Source organism: Podarcis bocagei (assembly GCF_964188305.1).
Source record: "Podarcis bocagei genome assembly, chromosome: 13".
Classification (NCBI taxonomy): Eukaryota; Metazoa; Chordata; class Lepidosauria; order Squamata; family Lacertidae; genus Podarcis; species Podarcis bocagei.
This window is the reverse complement of record NC_138138.1, coordinates 45010859-45033856: the sequence shown is the minus strand read 5'-3', so window position 1 is coordinate 45033856 and position 22998 is coordinate 45010859. Positions and strand designations below refer to the sequence as shown.

At 47.1% G+C, this 22998-nt stretch overlaps 4 protein-coding genes across 10 annotated transcripts in view; 3 read left to right on the top strand and 1 right to left on the bottom strand.

Moving 5' to 3' along the window:
- Positions 1-2322: 2322 nt before the first annotated feature.
- Positions 2323-4509, top strand: LOC308572599 (arylamine N-acetyltransferase, pineal gland isozyme NAT-10-like). Its single transcript, XM_081168798.1, has one exon. It carries the CDS (start codon positions 2867-2869, stop codon positions 3677-3679), a length of 813 nt encoding a protein of 270 aa, XP_081024924.1. The 5' UTR covers positions 2323-2866; the 3' UTR covers positions 3680-4509.
- A 1288-nt stretch (positions 4510-5797) lies between these two features.
- Positions 5798-8875, top strand: LOC308572574 (uncharacterized protein). 3 transcript variants are annotated; one of them, XM_081168740.1, is made up of 2 exons: positions 5798-5868; positions 7142-8875. In XM_081168740.1, the coding sequence occupies exons 1-2, from the start codon at positions 5836-5838 to the stop codon at positions 8132-8134; spliced, it is 1026 nt and encodes a 341-aa protein (XP_081024866.1). In that variant the 5' UTR covers positions 5798-5835; the 3' UTR covers positions 8135-8875. The 3 variants fall into 3 exon arrangements, with proteins under 3 accessions (XP_081024866.1, XP_081024868.1, XP_081024867.1); XM_081168742.1 differs by lacking the exon at positions 5798-5868 and adding an exon at positions 5869-6004; XM_081168741.1 differs by lacking the exon at positions 5798-5868 and adding an exon at positions 5881-6013.
- A 1659-nt stretch (positions 8876-10534) lies between these two features.
- Positions 10535-14404, top strand: LOC308572152 (uncharacterized protein). 2 transcript variants are annotated; one of them, XM_081168096.1, is made up of 2 exons: positions 10535-10649; positions 13024-14404. In XM_081168096.1, the coding sequence occupies exon 2, from the start codon at positions 13141-13143 to the stop codon at positions 14152-14154; it is 1014 nt and encodes a 337-aa protein (XP_081024222.1). In that variant the 5' UTR covers positions 10535-10649; positions 13024-13140; the 3' UTR covers positions 14155-14404. The 2 variants fall into 2 exon arrangements, with proteins under 2 accessions (XP_081024222.1, XP_081024223.1); XM_081168097.1 differs by lacking the exon at positions 10535-10649 and adding an exon at positions 11590-11812.
- Positions 14405-15153: 749 nt separating this feature from the next.
- The window catches only part of KHNYN (KH and NYN domain containing), a 55913-nt gene continuing 48068 nt past the window's right edge, over positions 15154-22998 (bottom strand). For all 4 annotated transcript variants that reach the window (XM_081167790.1, XM_081167789.1, XM_081167788.1 and 1 more), the window contains exons 4-8: positions 22009-22139; positions 20814-20910; positions 18922-19029; positions 17575-17676; positions 15154-16112 (exon numbers count right to left, since the gene is read on the bottom strand). In XM_081167790.1, the coding sequence (XP_081023916.1) occupies positions 15791-16112; positions 17575-17676; positions 18922-19029; positions 20814-20910; positions 22009-22139 (760 nt within the window). In that variant the 3' untranslated portion in view covers positions 15154-15790. The remainder of the gene's footprint in view (positions 16113-17574; positions 17677-18921; positions 19030-20813; positions 20911-22008; positions 22140-22998) is intronic.

Here is a 22998-nt window from a genome sequence, read left to right as displayed (position 1 = left end):
TTTGAAATGCTCTAAAGAAGGATGGGCTTAGACTATGGACCACATTTCCCCCCCTTGGAATTCTAATGGAATTGTTGCTCTGTGAGGTGTAAACTGTGGCGCCCAGAATTCTTTAAGCTATAGTGGTTGCACAGCCCTGGACATTAGCCATAAAGCTAATTTTACTTTTAACCATTTTTGCGAGAAGGGTGGCATAGAAGAGAAGCAGACATATAACAGAGAGAGGTGATCAGACATACAGATCAAGAGGCAGTCACTGCACTGTTTTATTTCATTCAAGTTCTGCGTTCAGATCAGCCCACCTGAGACCACCACACCTTGCACCTTGGAGAATGTCGCCGAGCACTGCCAGGATTTGCTAAGCTTCAAGCTCCTTCAAGATATCTCTATGACGAGTTCTTAAAGCCTTCTAAAGGGAGGGAGACCACCGTCTGTTTCCAGTCATGGATTCTACTGGCCCATTGTTGACCCATGAATTTAGTACAGAATGAACACTTTCTTTCCATGGCTCCTTGCCTAATGTATTACTCTCATCTATTTAAGAGCTCGGTGCAATAATAAACTTTCTAGTTCTGCTCCATGCGGGATCCATCAACTTGCCCCCAAAGACCATTCCCCTATTTCCATCTGGATTATAAACAACCAATTATTGCACTTAAATCCCCCTGTGTGTGACTTCTGCCTTTGTCATTTGGGAATGGTGCTTTTTATGCTCAGAACATATTTGAAAGATGATGCAACTGTGGCAAAGATTAGATGTACCCATGGCCAAAGAAGCTTAATTAGCCATGAGTAGGGATAGTGGAGAATTTTGATTCAGCTCACGCTGAAGGCAAACCTACCAAATCTGCGTTTTCTGAAACAATATGCAAACCAAAACACAGCCACCCGTCAGAATTTTCAAGCCTCCAAATTTTACAGGTGCAGGTCTGAAGCCAAGTATTGTGTACAAAATGACAGCTATTGTGGTAAAGTGTGCATAAAAATGCATGTACTGTATATAATTAAAAACCACATAAAATTAAAATTGAAGACCATCAATTAAGCATTATAGAAACATGTTTTCTTTTTTCCTTTTTAATATATATTTTTATTAAGTTTTCTATTTTATATTTTAGAATATCCATTTCAACAACCTTAAAATATCAGCAACTTCCCTTCTCCTCTTTCCATGGTTCATTCTGCATACCATAAATCCCTGCATATTTTACATAAACTAAACCATTCAGTATTCCATTATTACATCCATTAAAACTTATTTACACTGTTGAATTTATCTTAATGCTGCCAACGTTTTCAAATGTACACAATTTTCACCCATATATTCAATAAACATTTTCCAATCTTCTCTAAACGTATGTTCTTCTTGTTTTCTTATTCTATATGTTAAGACGGCAAGCTGCGCATATTCCATCAGCTTAAGTTGCCATTCTTTGTTAGTTGGGACCTTGCTTGTTTTCCATTCCTGGGCTAACAAAACACGGACCGCAGTAGTGGCATAAATAAATAATCTTTTTTGGCACCTGGGAATTTCCATCTGAATTATCCCCAACAAAAAGGACTCTGGTTTTCTTGGGAAACAACTTTTAAACACTTTTTAAAAATTCATTATAATTTTTCCCCCAATACTCTTTTACAAGTCCACCACATATGACAGAATGTACCCTCAGCCACGTTGCATCTCCAGCAATTATCTGATTCAGTCTTATACATTTTAACAAGTCTACTCAGAGCTAAATACCATCTGTAAATCGTTTTCAGGTATGTTTTCTTAATCGCCTACATTTAATTCCACACTCGTCTAAAGGCTGAAACAGAAGGGGCTTCCTGAAAAACAGAATAATGCAGGAAAGTGTGGGGAAAATATTTTAAATGGAGAGTGGGGTGAGAAAGAGAGAAAAACAGTCACCGCTTTCATGGCTATGCTATACAGTGGTACCTCGGGTTATATACGCTTCAGGTTACATACGCTTCAGGTTACATACGCTTCAGGTTACAGACTCTGCTAACCCAGGTTAAGAACTTTGCTTCAGGATGAGAACAGAAATTGTGCAGCAGCAGTGCAGCAGCAGCACGAGGCCCCATTAGCTAAAGTGGTGCTTCAGGTTAAGAACAGTTTCAGGTTAAGAACAGACCTCCAGAACGAATCAATTACTTAACCCGAGGTACCACTGTACTTTTGATTTAATTCCTAAAGTGTATTTAATTGGACAGAGGCTAGCAAGGGTTAAGAGCCTGCCAGAGAGTTGAAACAGGAGCCAGTGGGAGGTGCTCTGTCTGTATCTGAGTGTTTGTGAATGTGTGGTGTATATCCATGGTCACATGATATCCCTCATTTCCTTTCTCTCTCTCTCTTTCTTTCCACATAGCAAAACAGCTGCTGGCTTTTGCATATGGACAGAGGTGCTTTTCCAGAGAAACTGAGCTGAGACCAGGCCGGCAAGCAGGAATGTGGTGAGAGCCAGGATTCCTGGGTTCCATGAGCTTGGAATGGGGTTTGGAGCAGGATGTGAAGAATCGGAAGATCCATTCATGGCAGCTCAGGGGTGAGGATCCTCCCCGAGTTTTAACCTCGCTGGAATGTGCCCATGAACTCTGCTTAATACCTCTTTCTTGCATGCGAGGCTGCCGCACAGAGAGAGGAGTGTGTGCAGAAACCAGCTAGCCAAATACATTCTGCCCCTTTCCATCTCTGGCTCTGCTCACATTTGGCTCTCCACCATAAACATGTGGAAGATTGCAGGGAAGGCAATATAACCCTCTGTGTGGAAAAGGTCTCCCACCTGCGAGCTCTGGGAGCGGAAAGAATAGGAATCCCGATCTACCTCCTCATCCTTCCTCATCTACTTCCTGATTCCAGTCCAGAATGGACATTGGACATTACCTGCAACGGATCGGGTACCAGGGCCCCACACAGCCTTCTCTGGAGACCCTGCGCGGCCTCCACCGGTGCCACCTCCTCTCCGTGCCCTTCGAGAGCCTCAGTATCCATTCCGGGGAGCCCATCGTCCTGGAAGTGTCCTCCCTCTACAACAAGATCGTCCAGCAGCATCGGGGTGGCTTCTGTTTTGAGCTGAATGGCCTCTTCCTGTGGCTGCTGCAGACATTGGGATTTGATGCCAAAGCTGTGGCCGGGCGCGTCCGGAACCGTTTCACCGGCTGCTATGGCCCCCCGTTGGACCACATGGTGATTTTGGTGCAGCTGGGTGGGCGCCAGCTGCTCTGTGACGTGGGCTTTGGTGAAGGCTTCACAGAGCCATTAGAGCTGAAGGCTTCTGTGGAGCAAGTCCAGGAAGGTGGCATCTTTTGGCTGGGCCTCCAAGGGGGCATCTGGGTGCTGGAACGCCGAGAAGTCTCTGGGAAGGAGGGGAGGCCCTTATATCAGTTCACGCTCGAGGAGAAGAAACTGGACGATTTTACGGGCATGTGTCTGTATCACCAGACTTCGCCCAGCTCCATATTCGTTTGCAAATCCTTCTGCTCCCTGCAGAAAGAAAATGGCGGGCGCCTCACCTACATGGGTTGGCGTCTCATTTCCAAGAAGGGAGAGGAGCGTACAGAGACCACCCTGCAGAGCAACGAGATCCCAGTGGTGCTCCGTGAGAAATTTGGGATCAATCTGAGCGGGGACTTCAAGCCAAAGGATGAAGAAATCCTGCCACCCCTTGAGGAAGTTTAATGAGGGATGGTGGAAATTGCTCCCAATCAAGATAATAGCCTAAAAGATGGTTTGTAAATAATTTCTCAGGGTGTAGCTCCTAGCCATTGGTTAAGTGCTGTGATGTCATGGAAGCGTCACAAACATTCTAATCTCCAAAGAAAGGGGAAATTTCATTTGTTTGCTCCAATCCCGAATCTGTCTGTTAACTTCCACACTCTTGCCATTTTGCAAATGCAGTGAAATAAAAAATTTAAGGTCTTATATATATAATAAATGTTCATAGATGTACCAAGCAAACACGTACATAAATATATAAACCACATGTCTGAAGCAGCACAGGAAAACAGCCCTAGAACCATTTTGACTCCCAAACTGACCAAATGATTTCTCTGCAAGGTCAAGGAAAATGGAAAAGCCTCCCCATTGTCTTTTCATTCACAAATCCTGTCTTAAGGGTATGTCTGTGTATGAATAGGGTGAGCCTGTGACCTGGCTCAGGAACTAAGTTTTTATCATTACAAAAGACTGGCCAGGCTCCCCAGGGTATCCAATCAAGTAAGCATTAACAGGTAACTTGCCAGACAGGAGGTAAACAACACACTCAGATTTCTGTTGTAGACTGCCCTTTCTGTGATGTAGGTATGATGTGTCAGGAGGTGGTCTTGAGCTACACCCCTTCTGTGATGTATGTATGATGTTTCTGGGGGTGGTCTTGTACTCCAGGGTGGGCAATTTAAAATGTCTATATAAGGGCGGGCACACCTTGGTTCTGGGTCCTCCTCCTTCTCCTGCGTGTGAAGGGGGCACCCTTGTTGCAACAGTTCAATAAAGATCAGGTTTACTATTCAGTATTCTCTGGTTGGCCTCTGTTAATTTCTCCAACTGATGGAGAACATGCAAAGGACTCTATAGGTGCTCTTGTGTCCCCCATAAGGGAATAAGGGCAGATTTACATTTATTACAACAGGTAGTGCAGTTTGGAGTTCTTGCACAAGAAACCTGCTTCCCATGACCTTTAGCCAAAAGAGGCTCATAGAGCTGCTTATAAAAATCAGCTTTAAGATGGTCCCTGCTCTCAGGCTCACAGTCTCAAAATACCATACATGACACCCAAGGAAAAAAGCAGTGGGAGGGAGAAAGCAAACTCGATCACAAGTTTTTAAAGCTGCAACCAACATCAGTGGCAGTTCTGGCTGATTCCCCTTGATAAAGAACATTTTCTCCTCAAAAATATTCTTCCCTGCCCCAGATCAGACCCTAGAGCCCAGCAGGCAACAACATCCAGAACAGGGCAGTTGCTGCCACACGCAGTTCTTCCCTCAGACGACAAACTTGATGATAGAATCCTTGCAGATGGGAGACTGGTGGAGTCACCCCTCTCTTTTGATGTGACCCTGCAAAGTTGGCCTGGCTGAGAGACCCTGGCTGGCACAAGTTCAACCAGAGAGTTGTGTGACTGAGTGGCGAGTTGAACTTGGTCATAATCTGAAATTATCCATTTCGCTGAATTAGAAATTTGTGTGTTCCGTTTATAGATTGTTCATATGCCTCTTAACACACTCTGTTATGTACTGAAGTTCTCACCCTGAGCCAGCAGGGGGATACTGTAGATAGTTTTCACTCAGGTCCACATATGCAAATAGGGATTGAAAGTGACGTTCAGTGATTGGATAGTTACAGAAAGTGATTACAGTTGCATTGTAGTGGAGCTCTATATAAGTAGGCTGGCTGAACCCTTCAGTTCAGTTCTGTTCTGGCCTGTGAATGAACAAGAGCTGTTTGAAGCATCGCTGTGTCGTCTGATATGTTCACCCACAACTTAACACACTCCTAGGCAAAGTTTGGGGTTCCAATAGAAACCGAGAGATTTGCCGCATCAGCCCCAGACCAGCAGGTCCCCACTGAAGACCAACAGGGCTCAGGGGTGGGAGGGACGAGAGGTGCATCAGTTTTTAGGGAAACAGTGAGGTTTTTTTAAAAAAACCCACACACATCAGAGTCACATCAGACCAGCTCTGTGCAAAACTCTGATAGCAACCCTCTGGCATATGAATGAAGCAGATAAGGAGGTCCACCTTATTCTCAAGAAAATTGGGTGGTGAGGGAAGGGAGAATCTTGGAGCCAGCCTATGGGAAGTCACCACTTCGTAGTTGGTGGGGTTGGGGAGGGAAGAATGAGTGATGATCTGCAAGAGACAAGTGCTGAGGTCGCTTTGAGTTCATGCATAGAGAGGCTTCGGGAGACGGGGTCACGTGAGAGGGGAGGAGCCAAAGCCCTTAGAAATAAACAAGCCTTTCTGACTTGCATTAACCCAGAATTTCTCCGCCTGCAACTCGCCTGGCGTAAGAGCTGTGAGCATATGGAATGGAGGGAAGGGAGATGGAATATAGAACAGGAAGGGGAGGTGGGGGTGGGGGTGTTATAGAATATACTGAATAATTGTCAGACGGGTGGGGCTAGGATTGCATAGGGTTTGCTGCTAGGAGGTTGCCTGTGTTTTAAACAATTACATGCCAGGCAGAAAGTGAACAGGTGATGTTTTCCCCAACCACTTTGTCTTCAAATGCTGCACCTGTTAAATTTCTGCCTTGCATTGGAGGCACACAGAAGCCCTGCCATGAAAAAAAATTGGTTTTCCTGGGAATGAGGACACTCAGCCCTTTATTGGCAAAATAAAATATACATTGTCCTCAGTAGAGGTGTTTAATTCATGCCAACTATGAATCTCTGTGGCAGGAAAGTGTGGCTGTTAAGTACCTAGTGGGCTGTACTGTATTGGTCTGCAAAGAAATGGAGGTGGGCAAAATCTTTCTATTGGACTGTCTTAACTGAGGTAGGGATATGCAGGCCTCCTGGTTTCACAGAACTCTTCATTGCACAGAAGGGAAAGGTGGATATTTCAAATGCACATTGGGCAAACTAGATTAGAAAGGCAACAGATCCGCCAGCTTGCTGTTAATGGGAATTTTGCAACACACACCAGACCTGGAGGTGGTTGCTCATTGCGCCATTAGTGTAACATCCAATATGCAAATTAATTGTTGGTTTATTGGGTGATGAATTTGCTCACGTCGTGTGAAAGTCTGATGCAGTTCAGATCTTTTGTAACAGGAGGACTGTGTGTGAGAGGGAGGCAGCACAATCTTAGACGGTGATGGAGCACCGGAACCAGGAAGAGGGCCTTCTTGGTAGTGGCGCCCACTCTGTAGAACGCCCTCCCTTCAGATGTCAAGGAAATAAACAACTATCTAACTTTTAGAAGTCATCTGAAGGCAGCCCTGTTTAGGGAAGTTTTTAATGTCTGGTGTTGTCGTTGTTGTTATCATCATCATCATCATTAATTCTGCTGGGAGCCACAGTGGGGTGGGGTATAAATTAGTAGTAGTAGTAGTAGTAGTAGTAGTAGTAGTAGTAGTTCTAAAAACGAAGTCACTTCCTTTCTCATTCTCTACCCGTTTCTCCTTCTCTGCCCCCTAAAGGTCTTGACTGCGATGGTTCTGCAGAAGGAAGTCCCCAAAGTCCACATATTCAGCACCAGGGCAGGAGATGTGATTCTTCGCCCTGATCTGAACTGCTACCTGCTCCTCTCCGGTTTGCCGACCTCGCCCTGCGCTGAGCTCTGGCCCTTGCACCCTTCCCTGCGCGGCAGCGAACACTATTTCAGCTCCCGTTGGCACAACACCATCTACGTCATCCGGGACAACAAGCTCCTGGAAACCCCAAACCTTCACACCGAGCCCAGCAGAGAGCCCCGTCGCCTGCACCCCAGCTGCTGCGCTGGGCAACATTATTTCGTTGTTTCTGGTGGCTCCTTTGGCATAATCTTAAGCCCGGGCACCATGACGGCAGTCAAGGACTTGACCACAGGGGAACCAGATCCAGACACACAGCCAGGACACCATCAGTGGTCCAACGAGAAGATGGGAAGCCATCGCAGTTACCTCTACTGGCAGCTGTGGGATAACTTCAGCGGAGAAGTCTTTTCTTTCCACCCCAGTGTCCTCAACTTCTTGCCGGGAGGTCTCGGCCTCAGCAAAGGGGACGCATTCAAGTCCTGGGAGCTGCTGAACATTTTCCACAACTACTCCGATATCCCTGTCTCCAGGTTACAGGAAGTGTCCCGGAAAGTGGGCTGCGCCACAGAAAAGCTGGCTGATGTTGGGTGCAGCTGGGTGGCAACGGCCCTGCCAGATTCTCCTGAGCCGGGCTCCGTCGCCGTGGCGCTGGCCAAGGCCCAGTTTGCGTTACCGACCGAATATGGCGGTGTGGGCCTGAACACAGAGCAGGAGGAATGGGGGGAAGCCCGTGAGGTGGAGACAACCCTGACGTTCACACTACAGCCTGAAGATGTTGCCTATGTGTGGCAGTATCAGCTAGGGCTAGGGAAGGAGGTCATCTTGTTTTGCAGGGATATTGAGGTCACTCTTGGCTGCGACCCACCGACTAAGGTCCCCCTGCCTTCTTCATCCTAAATAACAGCTGGCTCCAGCTCCCCATTGCTTTCCACCCTTTCCCCCTTAGATGTATTTCTGTACACTACCAACTGATAAATGCTGAAATAAATAAACAAACCAGGCATGGGGGAACCTGCGGCCTTCACAATGTTAGTAGATACCAAATCCCATCAACCCAGCCAGTGGTCAGGATTGATGGGTGTTGCAGTCTAGCAGCATCTAGAAGGCTAAAGGTTCCTCATCCCTGATTGGACAGAATTCCTGGGGGATGTTGTGTGTGTGTGTGTGTGTGTGTGTGTGTGTGTGTGTACAAAAGCTTAATAAAATGCTTTTAATGCTTGCTTGAATAGAGGACCCATCAAATCGCACTACAGATTGAGAATTCCTTCTGTGGTTGTTTTAATAAATAGATTCCCCAACCCTCCAGCCTTGATGCAGGGAATTGCAGCAGAGTGGTCCAGAGTGGTCAGTCTTGACTCTCTAGGGTTGGCGGGTTTATGCAGAGGGTGAATAAACACCTATAGGTTGGAATGGGGTTGGAAAAGGCCCCGACATAGAAAAGATTAGAGGAATAGCACAAAAAAATTAATTAGGAGCTCAGAGCCCCAGAAATACATGACATGGGCATGTGCAGAGTGCACCTCCCTTCCCACTGAGGAACCTCTGCATTTTATGATTCCACAATACAGCCGTATTCCTTATTTTTTATGTTTTATGATTCCTAGTGATGATTATTAATAAATGTTGATTATATATTGATGTTCCTTGGCTTTATTTCATATGCATTCCTAAGAATCTGGGTTGGGGGTTGACAACTTTATTCATTTATTTATTTAATGTATTTTTTATTAAAGATTTTCTTGGTTTACAAGCTCACCAAGGGGTCAAATGAACTCAAGAGGCTTGGGGGACCCTGGAACAGCAAAACCACCAGAGAAAGGGACTGCAGCTTTCTTTCTTTTCTTGGGTAGCCAGTGTTTTACCATGCAAGAATGAATTTGTGGTCTATGACTGTGTTACAGAGCATTGTGTGGGGCTGACTTGTCTTCCAGCCTTTGAATTGCAGATTTCTGTGCTGCGCTGGCTCGCCAGATGCAGCTTCATCACGCTGGCCACGTGACCCGGAAGTGTCTGTGGACAGCGCTGGCTCCCGGCCTCTAGAGTGAGATGAGCGCACAACCCTAGAGTCGGACACGACTGGCCCGTATGGGTAGGGGTACCTTTACCTTTAAAGCTAAAACAAGGGGGCGTTACTTGGTATGTAAAACACTTGAGGTAATGTTTCACGACACAAGTTTGCATATGCAACTTTATTTGCATAGATGCAAATATAGGATGACCGGGGTAGGTGGGGAGGAACTCGTGTGGGCCCTCAAGCTCACTGGAGGAAACTGAGCCAGCCACTATGGCCCCATTCTAGCCTGGGATTTCTGCCGCAGGGTCAGTGTCTCCAGTACCCTAGCATGGAGTCTCTTGCCCACTGCATGCTCCAAAGCTAAGCACTCGTGAACTCTGAAAACACGAAGTGCTTCGTTCTCAAGAGCATCGAGTGAAAGTTCTGTTGCGTATGGTGGAACTTCGCGGTGAAAACACAAATTAAGACATGCCAAAGGAAGCTCCAAGTTTTTCACCCGTATATTTGCACCGAAAATAACAGCTCTAACTGAAAGGCAGCGTGGAGATCTGTCTCGTTTGTAGCAATACACATGCCTAATAATCATTGCATAATCTTAGCCGGTTGTATAACCTCAGAAGGGGCGTGGCTGCGAAGGGACGCTGCACTTTTGAATTTGCCACCTGAATTTGCCCACGTACACACAACCGGGCAATGTCACACACCAACTTGCCGCCCTCCCCCCAAGCCGAACTACGTAGACTCCCCCCAACTCTCTCCAGCGACGCCCAAAGATGGGAGGTGTGGCGGGGGGGTGGCCAACTTTTCCGCACGCCCCCCTGCGCCTGGGCTCGGCGAGGAGACGCAAACAGTTCCGCGGCTTCGTTTCACGCCAAGATCCTGAAGGGGGAGCAGATCTAGGTGGAGATCTGCTGAAGGGGGAGCAGATCTCCCCCTAGATCTCCTCCTAGGATGGAAGCTGTCGGAATAGACCTTGTGGGGGGGCGGACTATATTTTGAAAAAAAAAATATGAATTCCTATGCCCCACAAATAACTTAGAGGTGCATTTTAAATAAAAGCACACATTTTACTCATGTAAAAGCACCAGGCAGGACCCACAAATAACCCAGAGATGTGCATTTTAAATAAAAGGACACATTTTATATACTGATTCCCGGACCGTCCGCCGGCGGGATTTAGAAAGCCATTGGGCCGATCGGACCCCCGGCCCTTAGTTTGCCTACCCATACTTTACAGTGTTTGTTTTTGGGTCTCCTCCCCCTCAGGAGGGAGGAGCCGAGGAGCCCGGCCTTCTCCGCCAGCCCCTTCCGGGAAGCTGCCGTGGCCCGACTGTCAGCGACTGCAGTCCGGGAAGCCGCTGCGCCCGGGTGAAATTGGCGCGAGAGCCTGCAAACCAGGTGAGGATTTTCTGCAGCTGCATTTGCTCCAACCGACCTCTGCTGCTTGTTGTCACTCGCTTGCAGGCTTCCTCTCATGCTGTGTTGTGTGTTTGTTTTTTGCCCTGCACCGCGCACCACGCAGCGGGGTGCCGTGGGGGGGGTGTGTGAGAGAAGTTTTAGGTGTTCCTACCTGGGGGGGGGGGCATGGTGACGGCGGTGCTAACAACCGTGAGTTAGAAAGGCCGAATCCTTCAATTTTTGAAAATTAGTCAAGGGGCGGGGGCAAAGAAAGAGAAGGAGAGAGAGAGGTGATGTCATTTATTTATTTGTTTGTTTGTTTTCATGAAAGCTATACACGGCTTGGTTGTAAAAAAGGGGGGGGGGAGTTTCAGGTGGTTTCTAAAAATTATTAGATCACTCCTAAAAGCATGTTAGTTTCCTTCCCCATCCCCTCCCTCCCAGCAGAATGACTGGAATGGGGCTTTAGAGGGTATCTTCCTGCTTGAAGCTCCACTACACTAATTTTGCACTGGGAAGTGGAAGAAGGGCTGTGATTATTATTAACTTGTTGTGATGGGTGAAGCACTCTGTGCTCGCAGCTTGCGTTTCAGCGTGCTCTATGGAAAATAAAGCCTTGGGCTTGGGAATTAGCCCTTGTGACAGAAGCCCAGGATTCCTGGGTTCCTGGCTCAGTCCCGCCCACAAGGAGTGACCCTGCAGGAATAGAATCCCTCACGCACCATTCCTATGGCCTGCAGAAATGCCACAGGATTCTGGATCTGGGGGTCCTAGCCTTCTGCAGCTTAAGAAACCATGGCACACACTCTCTTAAGACTGCCACTTTCTCCTCATATTCTGGCACAGCTTCTTTGCGATGTGGAGAGAGGCAGGAGGAGGAGGAGGATAATAGCAGTGATGTTATCCCCGACCTCCTACAGCACGGGAAAAGCTTTTCCTGTTGTGTTTCTGCTTCTTGTGCCAGATCTGGTTAATTAATAGGACACTTGGCGCCTGTAAACATCCAGTGGTCATTGGTCTTCCATAGCTGAGAATAATCCCCCCCAAGAAGCCTGAATTGCAAACCACACTCCTTGATCCCCGGTTTTCTGCCTCTTAAAAGCGCAATCTCACAGGAACACAAGGAGCTGTCTAATTCCGAGTCAGACCACTTGTCTATCTAGGTCAGTATTGTTTACACTGACTGGCAGCACCTCCCCAGGGTTTCATACTGGGGCTCGTTTCCCATTCCTACCTGGAGATGCTGGGGTTCAACCTGGGATCTTCTGTACGCAAAGCAGATGTTCTGCCTCTGAGCTGCGACCTTTCCCAGTATTCAGCTTGTACACACTGTTTGCTTATGAAATCACAGAATTGTAGAGTTGGAAAAGGACCACAAAGGCCATTTAGTCCGACCCTCTGCAACGCAGGACTCCTTTTGCCCAATGTGGGTCTCAAACCTACAACCCTTAAGAGTTTCATGCTGTACCAACTGAGTCGTCTTGTTGAGATTTATAGATAATTCCTGGCATACTCGGTATTTGCAACTCAAATTGCCACAGCAGCATTCTTAATCTAGGCAGGGGGACGTATAACAGTATATGCATATAACATTGTCCAGTTAGGTGCTGCTAACGAGCCAAATCTCTGGGAAACGAGGCCCTAGGCGCAAATGCATACTAAAGTTATGCAAACGGGGAATGCCCTAGAAAAAAACTATGGCTGGCTTCCAAAGGAAAATGAAATGAAAACATCTGTCATGGCACAGTGTTTGCAGATACAACAAAGCACACCTGTCTGGATTTGAGATTCGAACGCCAGCCCTACTTCTCATAATCAAACTAGACAAAGGGGTACACAAGATTACCTCAGGGACAAATCAGGCTGTTCAAGTATTCAGTAGGAACTTGTTGAATGATGTAGGGTAATGATCTCCCGCTTGAATCTGCCGTAAGGTTAGGGTGCCTTACACGGTGGGCTCATTTGCAGAATCTAGCTTCCTGAGAATTTCAGCTTTGCATATAAGTGTAACTGCAAACACATGTGAGCTTCTGGCCCACAGGTTTGCAAAGATTTCCTTGAGAAAGCACACGGGCAGAAGAAATCCAAGATCTCAGGTGGGTAATAATCAAATGACATTTCACTGGGCTCTGCACAGCACCTTAGAGCCAAATCAGAATAAATTGTGCTATATCATTGTTGCTTTTTAAGGAGGCAGAAAATAATGAAAAACAAGATGTTCTCAACAGAGGTGTTATTGATGCAGTTTGGATGCCACTGACACAGAATGTCACATTTTTTTAACACAGCAGGACCCAGCCCTGAGTTAAGGGTCACTTCATTGCTTTGTATAACTAAAACATGTATTTCTCATTTCCCTTTCCCTCTCTACCAGCAACAGCAATTCACATTTTGTGATAGATTGCCTCTGGACCTGGAGGTTCCATTAACCTGTATTTGCTAACACCTGTCGATTAGAACCTTTTCCGCATCTCTCCACCCCGGGACATCCATGGCTGCCATTGTGCCCCGGGCAGACTCCCGTGGCACAGACATCTTTGCTACCCGCCACGGTTTCTTCGTCGTCCGCTCAGACCTGGGTTGTTTCCTCCAAGCGCTCGACTTCCGTTTGGGGCAGGACCTCCAAGTGTGGGATCTGCACCCGGCCTGCCGCAATGGGGACCACTATGTGGGGGACCCCACCAGCTCCGCCATCTACCTCCTCCGTGGGGACTCGTTCTGCAAAGTGCTTGACCTGAGCTCCGAGCCACCCTCCAGTACCCTCCCGCTGCACCCCAGCTGCCAAGGAGGTGACCATTATGCCTTCTGTGAGGGCCGGTTCTTCATCTTTTTCCTGACACGTGGAGTGGTCCTATCTGTGGCCGACCTGGCCACTGGGGCCACGGCTAAGGAGATCTGCTTGGAACCGGCACTTCTCAATGGACTGTATTACTATGGTGCTGACGCCAGCCACCTCGCCTGCTTAAGGATGGATGAAGAAAACGGCCTTTGTGGCTACCTTTTTGCAGCGGCAGGGCCCAAGGAGACCTTCTCCGTCCACCCTGATGTGGTCTCCTTCCTTCCTGGGGGGCTGGGCCACACCCACGGGGCAGCCTTTGGGGCTTGGGAATGCCTCAAGCTGATCTCCAACGCCACAGACCTGCCCATGCCCAGCAGCCACGAAATCACCCGCAAAGTTGGTTCCTCGAAGCTGGCTTTCAGTCAGAAATACCGCGTCTCTGGATCTCTGGATCCAGAATCCTTGGCCGCCTCCCTTCTCCAGCACCAGTTTTCCCTCCCCGTCACTTACGGTGGTCTGGGGCTTCGGACGGAGCAGGAAGAGTGGGAGGAGGCAGCTGAGGAAGGAGAGGCTTTGCGGGTGATCTTGCAACCCCGTCAGAAGCTGTACTGGTGGCATTACCAGCTGGGGTTGGGTAAAGAGCCCCTCCTCTACTGCCGGTCTCTGAAAGTCACCCGCAGCCCCTCGCCACCCACCCATATACCTCTGCCACCGGTTGATTCTTGATGCCAGGACTAAGCGACAAGAATCTGATGTTTGTTCGGTTGGGGTTGTGCATACAATAAGAGCGCTGCTTGCGTGCTTGCTCCCTGCCCTGCCCCGGCTGTGCTTCCGGTTTGTTTCGTTGTTACACCCATTTCACAGGCGGTAAAACAAGTTGCTGGGCTTCTCTTGATGTAGAAGGGGCCTGTGTCACACTTGGTGGAGGTCATGAAACCACTACTGTTCAAATAATAATAAATGATAACAACATTAAGTCTTCCCGATCATGGTATCTGGTATGAGGGCTCCTAGGTGTCTATATTTTATTAATTTTTTAATAATAATTTTTATTAATCCTGTAAAATTTCAAATTCTGTCATTCCATGACCAACAAACATGTAGCTTGGTCAAGAAAACAGGTTTATTTTCTTAGCTTTTAAAAACAGTCCAGTTTTGTTTGTTTTTTACATCCCAGGAAAACAAAACAAAATTTCTTCTTTTCCTTGATTGGGAATGGCATTGGATATTTTGCCATTTTCTATGTAACGGAGAAGAATTTTCTTTTCATTTTTTTAAAGGAAATATATATATATATATTTGAAAATAATAATTTGTTATCCCAAACTGAAAGAGCACACTATAATCTACATGTTGGGTTTAAATTTAAGAAATTAAAATCTCAGAATGTATATATATATATATATATATATATATATATATATATATATATATATATATATAAATATATGTATATATAATATATTTACTGTCTTAAAATTCAGGAAGTGTGCTCAACAATGTTTATGGGACAGATTCTTTAAACGGTAAAAAGGCATTTCGTTCAGCCCAAGACATAATCTAAAACAGTTCCAGTTTATGAATAAGTGCCCTTGCCTGTCACATTATGATTTCTTCCGTAACTTGGAAGGTGTACAAGGGCCTTCCAAGGAGCTGTCCTTGGACTAACCCTAAGACATCTGAAAATTTCTCTTAAGTTGGTCTGGAATTAATATAACTGCCATGTTATTTTTTTATCTCACAGACTCCTGGGCGGTATAATATTGTGTGGAGGCTTGAGAATCCTGTCAGGAATCTGCCTCATGGAACATATCCCACAATTCCGTGGTAGTGTGAGGAGGCCATGACAGTTAAATCAGTTTAAATTCACAGTGAAGACTTGCCCAACCATGAAGGTTGAAGGGCAGGGGCGTATTGCTCTGTGTAGCTTCGGCTGGCCATACGGACTTGCCGATGTGGTACCCTCCAAATGTTATTGGACTCCCAATTCCCATCAGTCCCAGCCAGCACAACTAATGGTCAGGGATGAGTCCAACAACATCCAGTAAGCACAACTGTTGGCTACCCCCCAGCACGCAGTATCTTAAACCCTGAGTTACCTTAATGTTAGGTGCTTTTTGAACTGATCATTATTATGACTGGCTAATGAGGAGAACCACTGATGGCTCTGTGATTTTCATACTAAGAGAGTTCTGAGGGAAAATAACCACACGGTGTTAGATAGCAAAAGGTTCTTCTGTATCCCTCAGGAACAGACAGCTGGTGCTAAAAACCAGTCATACCAGCACGGGCGAGCCCCTTCTGGATGCAGCTGCATGGATAAATGCACAGCCCCCTTGGGAGACAACAAAAGTTTTCTGGCTCAGAAATTGAGGCTGAGTATCGCCTCCGAAAGCTTGTTGAGGTCATGGCAGCAGGGCTCCCGCATGAGAACAAAATCAACCTTCTTGTCTTGGTCCACAAAGATCTCCAGGAGGTCTCTCCTCAGCCGCTCGGTCTCGTCCTTGGGCCGGAGCTGCTCCTCTGGCGAGTTCTGTTTATGGCTCTTCCTTCGATCCGCAAGCAACCCTCCGGGTGGCTTCCTGTCTCGAAGCTGAAGGACCTCTGTCTGCGAGGCTCGGCCCGCGGGGACAGACACAGGCACAGACCGGCCAGCGAAGGAGTGGCAGTTTGGGGCATTGGTCCTGCAATGGTGAAGGGACATAAAGCAGGTTTCAGGAAGGGTTTAGATGGTGGAGACAACCCTTTTAACTACAGTCTACCTCGTGTTGCATTAGGTTCATGTTGCATCTTTTCGCCTTGTGAATGTGGCAAACCCAGAAGTGTATACTTCTGGGTTTCGCTGCATGCACAGAAGCGTTCTGCGCGCTTTGCGCATGCACAGAAGCGCCACTCTAGTTGCGGACTTTTCGGGGTGCGAACAGCACCCCGGAACGGATCGTGTCCGCAACTAGAGATACCACTGTAAAAGGTTCAAGTCTTAAGGGGAGAAACCCATGTTGCAGAAGGTACCAGGGCAAGACAGTGAGGCGTTCTCTGCCACAAGGTCCCACCCGCCATTTTGACCACCCCCTCCCAGAGCTGCCTCCATCATTGGCCATTCTTTGAGGCTGCCTTAGAGGGCAAGGTTAAAAAAAAGTAGAAGCAGCAAGGTCCGCTACCTTGGCTTTTCTGAGACCCAACTGCTATTTCATAGAATCATAGAATCATAGAGTTGGAAGAGACCACAAGGGCCATCGAGTCCAACCCCCTGCCAAGCTGGAAACACCATCAGAGCACTCCTGACATATGGTTGTCAAGCCGCTGCTTAAAGACCTCCAAAGAAGGAGACTCCACCACACTCCTTGGCAGCAAATTCCGCTGTCGAACAGCTCTTACTGTCAGGAAGTTCTTCCTAATGTTTAGGCGGAATCTTTTTTCTTGTAGTTTGGATCCATTGCTCCGTGTCCGCTTCTCTGGAGCAGCAGAAAACAACCTTTCTCCCTCCTCTATGTGACATCCTATTATATATTTGAACATGGCTATCATATCACCCCTTAACCTCCTCTTCTCCAGGCTAAACATGCCCAGCTCCCTTAGCCGTTCCTCATATTTAGCTCCTCTCCTCCCCGAACTGCCTCCATAACTGACCATTCCTCATAACTGCCTCAGGCAGAGAGGCAAGAAAGCGAGGTCCACGGAATTGACCTCCCTGGGACCGGCTGCCATTTGGTTTAACTTTGTCCCAAGAGCTGCCTCCTGGCCATTATGCAGCAATATAAAATATCCAATACCTGACTATGTTTACCTTCCACTCCCCATTTCTTCCCTTTCGTATCGTAAATCTCAATGCTGCTAATATAAAATATCAGCTGCCATTGGCCTTCTGCAAGCCAACCTGAACTTGGAAGGATATGTGGCAGTATAATTTCCACTCAGGTTTGTTGTAGCTCCAACCCACATACTTCTCTGGCCACAAGATGGAGCAGTGTCACCATGCACTGAAATAGATATACTTCTGTTTTGTGGTTGGAAAGCGGGGGACACAAACAAAGGGTGTTTTCCTAGGGACAGCTGCTTGCTCCGGCCCATGGAGACTTTTAACATGTTAAATGCCTTTCCCGACTCCACTCAGCTAGATCACTTGTTCCACGTGTGGGTGCATACCTGGGGGTTTTCTTCAGGAATTCTGCTATGGTGGGCCCGTCTCGTCCCAAGGGGTCATCGGGAACCATGAAAATATTCCCCACGAAGATGTACTGCAGAAGGCTGGGTGGTACACGAAAAGAGAGAGTCAAGAAGGGTAAAGTAAAGGTGGATGGGACGTATTAAGGCAAGAGGGCCCAATCCAAACCAGTTTGACGGGCACTTCCTATTGCCTAGAGAAAGAAGTGGCATTCAGGCCACATCTGCACAGTTCATTTAAAACATTATTACACACCATTTTAATAGTCGTGGTTCCCCCCTCCCCCATAATCCTGGGAACTGTAGTTCATTACATGTGCTGAGCTATAATTCCCAGTGTTTGAAGCATCATCCCTCTTTCCTAGGGAACTCCAGGAACTGTAGCCCTGGGAGGCCAGTTCTGCTGTTTGAACAATGTTAAGGGTGTTGGGAATAGTAGCTGTGTGAGGAGGCAAACTACAATTCCCAGGATTCTTTGGTCATGTGCTTTAAATGTGTGGTGTGTACAAGTTTAGGCTATTGGTTCATCTACCTCGGTGTTGTTTTTAGGTAAAGGTAAAGGTACCCCTGCCCGTATGGGCCAGTCTTGTCAGACTCTAGGGTTGTGCGCTCATCTCACTCTAGAGGCCGGGAGCCGGCGCCGTCCGCAGACACTTCCGGGTCACGTGGCCAGCGTGACATCACTGCTCTGGCGAGCCTGCACCAGAGCAACACACGGAACGCCGTTTGCCTTCCCGCTATAAAGCGGTACCCATTCATCTACTTGCACTTTAAGGGTGCTTTCGAACTGCTAGGTGGGCAGGAGCTGGGACCGAAAGACGGGAGCTCACCCCACCACGGGGATTCGAACCGCCGACCATACGATCGGCAAGTCCTAGGTGCTGAGGTTTTACCCACAGCACCACCCACGTCCCGTGGTGTTGTTTTTATCATTTATTAATTAACAGGTCACTTCTGTGCCAAAATGGTAGTTTGCAACTAAAAAAAAAACCAATACGTAATTAAAATACACAACAACAGGCAGGTTGTTGTTGTTTTTCCCCAAAGCTTTTTCTGGACATGCCAGGGAGTGAGCCTCTCACCACTAAGCTACAGCCCTTCTGCTTAAGCCCAGGGGCCAGAGTACAATTCTTCAACTTCCCCCATCTACCCAGTTCCCAAGCTACAGATCAAACAGCAACCAAAGCTCTCCAGAGAAGGAGGGCTATATATCCACATCCTTTTCCTACTCTCCCCTGCCCTGCTCAACTGAGGGTGAAAGCCTGGCACAATCGAGAGGGGTCAAAAGGAAAAAGAAGAAGGCTATTCTGTCACCAATTCCCACAGCACCTTTCTTTAATGATTCGGATCCATTTCTTCGACTCTTTCGCAAGATCCCGGAACTGGTCGTTGGTGACGATGACGCCGTTGGTCTGTTCCGCTAGTTTGAGCATGAACCTGCGGGCATAGGAAGGGAAGAAAACACCTGTCAAATAGAATATTTTTTTAAAATTTTAGTGGTTTGCCACAGAACCCAATGAAAACTGGAACTGGAACCCAATGAAAACCCGCTGCGATGATGTCATCCTCCACTCCAGGCCAGGATTGCACAGTAGCTAGTGTGTTAGATTTCAACCGGGGAAACCACAGTTCAAATCCCTCCTAATGTTACCGGACTATAACTCCCATCATCCATTTGGCCATGCTGGCTAAGGCTGATGGGAGTTGGAGTGCAGCAGTACGTTGGAAGGGTCACAGCTTTCCCCGTCCCTAGCCCCCTTTCTCAGCCTGACTTACCTCACAGGATTGTTGTGAGGAAATAACAGAAGGAGAAGGATAAAAATATACCAAGGAAACGGAACACATTTGAGAATTTGGTTCTGGAATATCACTCTCTGTGGTGTGACTGACATCACTTCATAATTTCACTCTGTGTCTTGGTAGCCACAACGTGCTTCAGTTCCTTTCTGTGATAACCACCCTTTCATATCTTGTCAGTTACACCGTGACTCAAAAATCATGCCTGCCACCCCCACCCCGGGCCCATCTGCTGGCAGAGTCATTTCCTACTTCTGCCCCAAACCCTCGTACTTGTGACCTCATCAAAGCATAGCGATATCCGGTGACTTGACATCTGGAAAGCCCAGCCTGGGGGAAATCCCAGGGAAGGTCCAAGTTGAAGCAAAAAAAAAAAGACCAGAGAAACAAATGATATTTTCATCAGTTTCTGCCACACACAAAAACCCTACCACCGCTCGCCTTGAAGAAAGCGAAAAACTGAAACAGCAATGTTTTATTACTGATCGGTTTAGAAGAGATCAAACCCTTCCACCGACTAATCAAGCGCACAGAAACATTCTGATTGACTAAAACAGGTTTGGACAGGAAGGAGATTCGATGGTTGAAGGTTTCTGACACCCAGTTGTTTTAACAACAGTTCAGGCAGGCAGGTTGGACAGTGTTCTCGAAGCTACCAGCATGAGTTTGACCAAACTGCGGGAGGCAGTGGAAGACAGGAATGCCTGGCGTGCTCTGGTCCATGGGGTCACGAAGAGTCGGACACGACTAAACGACTAAACAACAACAAGGCAGGCATAGGCAAACTCAGCCCTCCAAATGTTTTGGGACTACAACTCCCATCACCCCTAGCTAACAAGACCAGTGGTCAGGCATGGTGGGAGTTGTAGTTCCAAAACATCTGGAAGGCCGAGTTTGCCTATGCCCGAGTTATGGATTCTCTTCCCCACACAAATTGGCCAGTTGGAATTATTGTTCTGTAGTAACACAGGTGAAGATCTGAATGTATACATGCATCACAGTGCATGAGCTCATGGGGCGCAGCAGATAATTGGCTCCACCACCACCCCAGGACCACTTTGCATCTGGCTCCGCCCCCAATGTCATTCCTTTGATTTTTTGGGGTGGACCTTGGTGTTCTAGCCAAAAACGAAAGTGGGTCCTCAATTCTGTCCAACCTTTGGCTAAACTCTCAGACCAAAGAGGCCTTTCGTCTCTCTGCAAAGCTGTACTGAGCTCCAGCATTCCACTCCTTCCCCACCAATATTTAAAATGTTAGCTGAACTTTCCATGATCTCACAGCAGGCAGACCAACAGCAGGGGGAGATCAGGGAGATCGCTCACACAGGGAACAGCCACTCAGTGCCGACAGGCGAACCTCTGCCATGTCTGATACAGAGAAACGCTGAATTGCCTTTATGGTAAGTTCAGAGAGCTCTGCTGACCTGTCGTCGTATGGCACGATGCCCTTCCCATCTATTTTGCGTGACGGCGTGACGGAGAGGATGCTCAGGTTCTGTAACTCAATCAAAAAGTGCTGCTCTGTGGTTGGGGGAAAGGGAGAGGGAAAAAACCAAAGAGGAATGATACTTGCATTGAAGCTGAGACACCAACATCACATTCAATGACTCCTCATTTCTTATTGGGGCTGCGGCAGTTGCAGCCTGATCTCATCCATGTTTGTTTGGAAGTAAGTGTCCTTGGTTCCAGTTAAGACTTACTCCTCAGTAGGTAGGTGGCCTTTCATGAGGAACACAGGAGGTTGTCTTAAACTGAGCAAGACCATTGGGTCCATCAACCTCAGTGGGTTCTCTCCCAGTCCTACCTCGAGATGCCAAGGATTGAATGCCGGAGTCGTCTTCTTCATGCAAGGCAGATGTTCTTCCCCCAAGGGTGGGGAGGCTTCCCTAATCTAGTGCCCTCCAGATGCTTGCATAGCAGGGGGTGGGACTGGACAACCCTTGAGGTCCCTTTCAAATTTTATGATTCTATGTTGATAGATTAAAACTCTCATGCTGGCATGAGTTATGGGGAAATCTCTAGACCTCCTAATGTTGTTGGACCCCAACCACCAACAACTCTGTCCAGGGTGGTCAATAGTCAGAACTGATAGGAGCTAGAGCCCAATAACATCTAGAAGGCCATAGGTTTCCCCCATCCCTAATTATTTTTAATGAAAATACTTATTCACACTCAAAGCTACAATAGATACATCTGGCACTGTCTTAGAAGAGGCGTTCTAGTTGATCTTCGAAATAGCAGGGAATGTCTCTTTTAAGAATGGAGCATAACGTGAGAACATACACATTGCGCCCTGTTGGACCAGAACTAAGGTCCGTCCAGTCCAGCATCCTATTCTCACAGTGGCCGACCAGATGCCCATAGGAAGCCCTATGCAACAGCACTCTCCTCACTTAGGATTCTCACCAACTGGTCTTCAGAGGCTCACTCCCTCTGACAGCGGGGGGCCTGCGGCCACTTGTCTCTGCATCAATTAAAAGCAGATCGCCCTATCTTTCTTAATAACACACAGATCAATCCAAATAATCAGTTAATGGCTTTTAAAAAGCAACAGCACTGCCCCCCCAAAAAATATCGTCTGAGTTCTCACCCAATAGGTGGGAGCCAGCCATCTCTCACCTCTCACATTGGAGTCTTCTTCCATCCGATGTGCAGGTACTAAGACAGTCACCTCCCGGTGCCCACGGTCCCAGAAATATTGTACGGCCAGAGCGATGCCCCGGCATGAGAAGAACTGGTTCAGACCGTGCCTACGAGGACAGAAGATGACACTCAAAATGGCAGGACTATAAGAAGAATCACTTAGGTGAATCCACTAGCTATCCCAGCAAAGGAGGCAAGATACACAGCAGATCAAAGAAGGACTTCTGCTTGGGCCATGCGTAAAAAGCATGGGTCCAAGCTATATTCCGCTTGACCCACACTTTCTAGGCGCAAATCCAAGCAGTTTCCCCCTTGCCCCACTCCTTTCAAAGGGAAAAACCACTCTTTAGCGATAGATCAGAACAAATGGCAATCTGGGGAAAACCCAAGATGCTGTTTGCTCCGAATGAATACTAAAGAGCTGTTTTCTCAAGGGAGAGCAGTGGGAGAAGAGGAAGTGTGGATAACCCTGGGGTTAGCAGCATTGCGTGTTTTAAAGCAGTGCCTTCCAAACGTCCCCCCCCCCCACAGATCACTTGAAAATTGCTGAAGATCTTGGGGAACCACTCAGTGATTTCTCTGCCTGCTGTATGCAGTATAATTTTCAGTTCTATTTTTTATTACTTTTATTTCTCACATAGATATATACAAAATAAAAGTAGCATTAAAATTACAATTAAAAGTCAATATGAATATTTAATATGATGAATGTGCCATCTCCCATCTTTAAACAAAAATCCACCTGAATGAAGCTCACAGGCCACAGGTGGTCCATGGACCTGTTTTAGAGAACTGGTGAGCTACAAATGTAGATGAGTCTTTCCTTGGCCAGCCAAGGCAGAATTCCTAGAAGGTACATTTTTTACTATAACTGTGTATGTGTGTGTATCTATATCTATATCTATATCTATATCTATATCTATATCTATATCTATATCTATATCTATATCTATATCTATATCTATC

Excerpts from the sequence above, each read along its gene's own strand:
- LOC308572152 (XM_081168096.1), top strand. The coding sequence starts at position 13,141 with ATGGCTGCCATTGTGCCCCGGGCAGACTCCCGTGGCACAGACATCTTT.
- LOC308572574 (XM_081168740.1), top strand. The coding sequence starts at position 5,836 with ATGAGTGATGATCTGCAAGAGACAAGTGCTGAG. Across the intron at positions 5,869-7,141 it reads TGCAAGAGACAAGTGCTGAG|GTCTTGACTGCGATGGTTCT; the intron begins GTCGCTTTGAGT and ends TGCCCCCTAAAG.
- LOC308572599 (XM_081168798.1), top strand. The coding sequence starts at position 2,867 with ATGGACATTGGACATTACCTGCAACGGATCGGGTACCAGGGCCCCACA.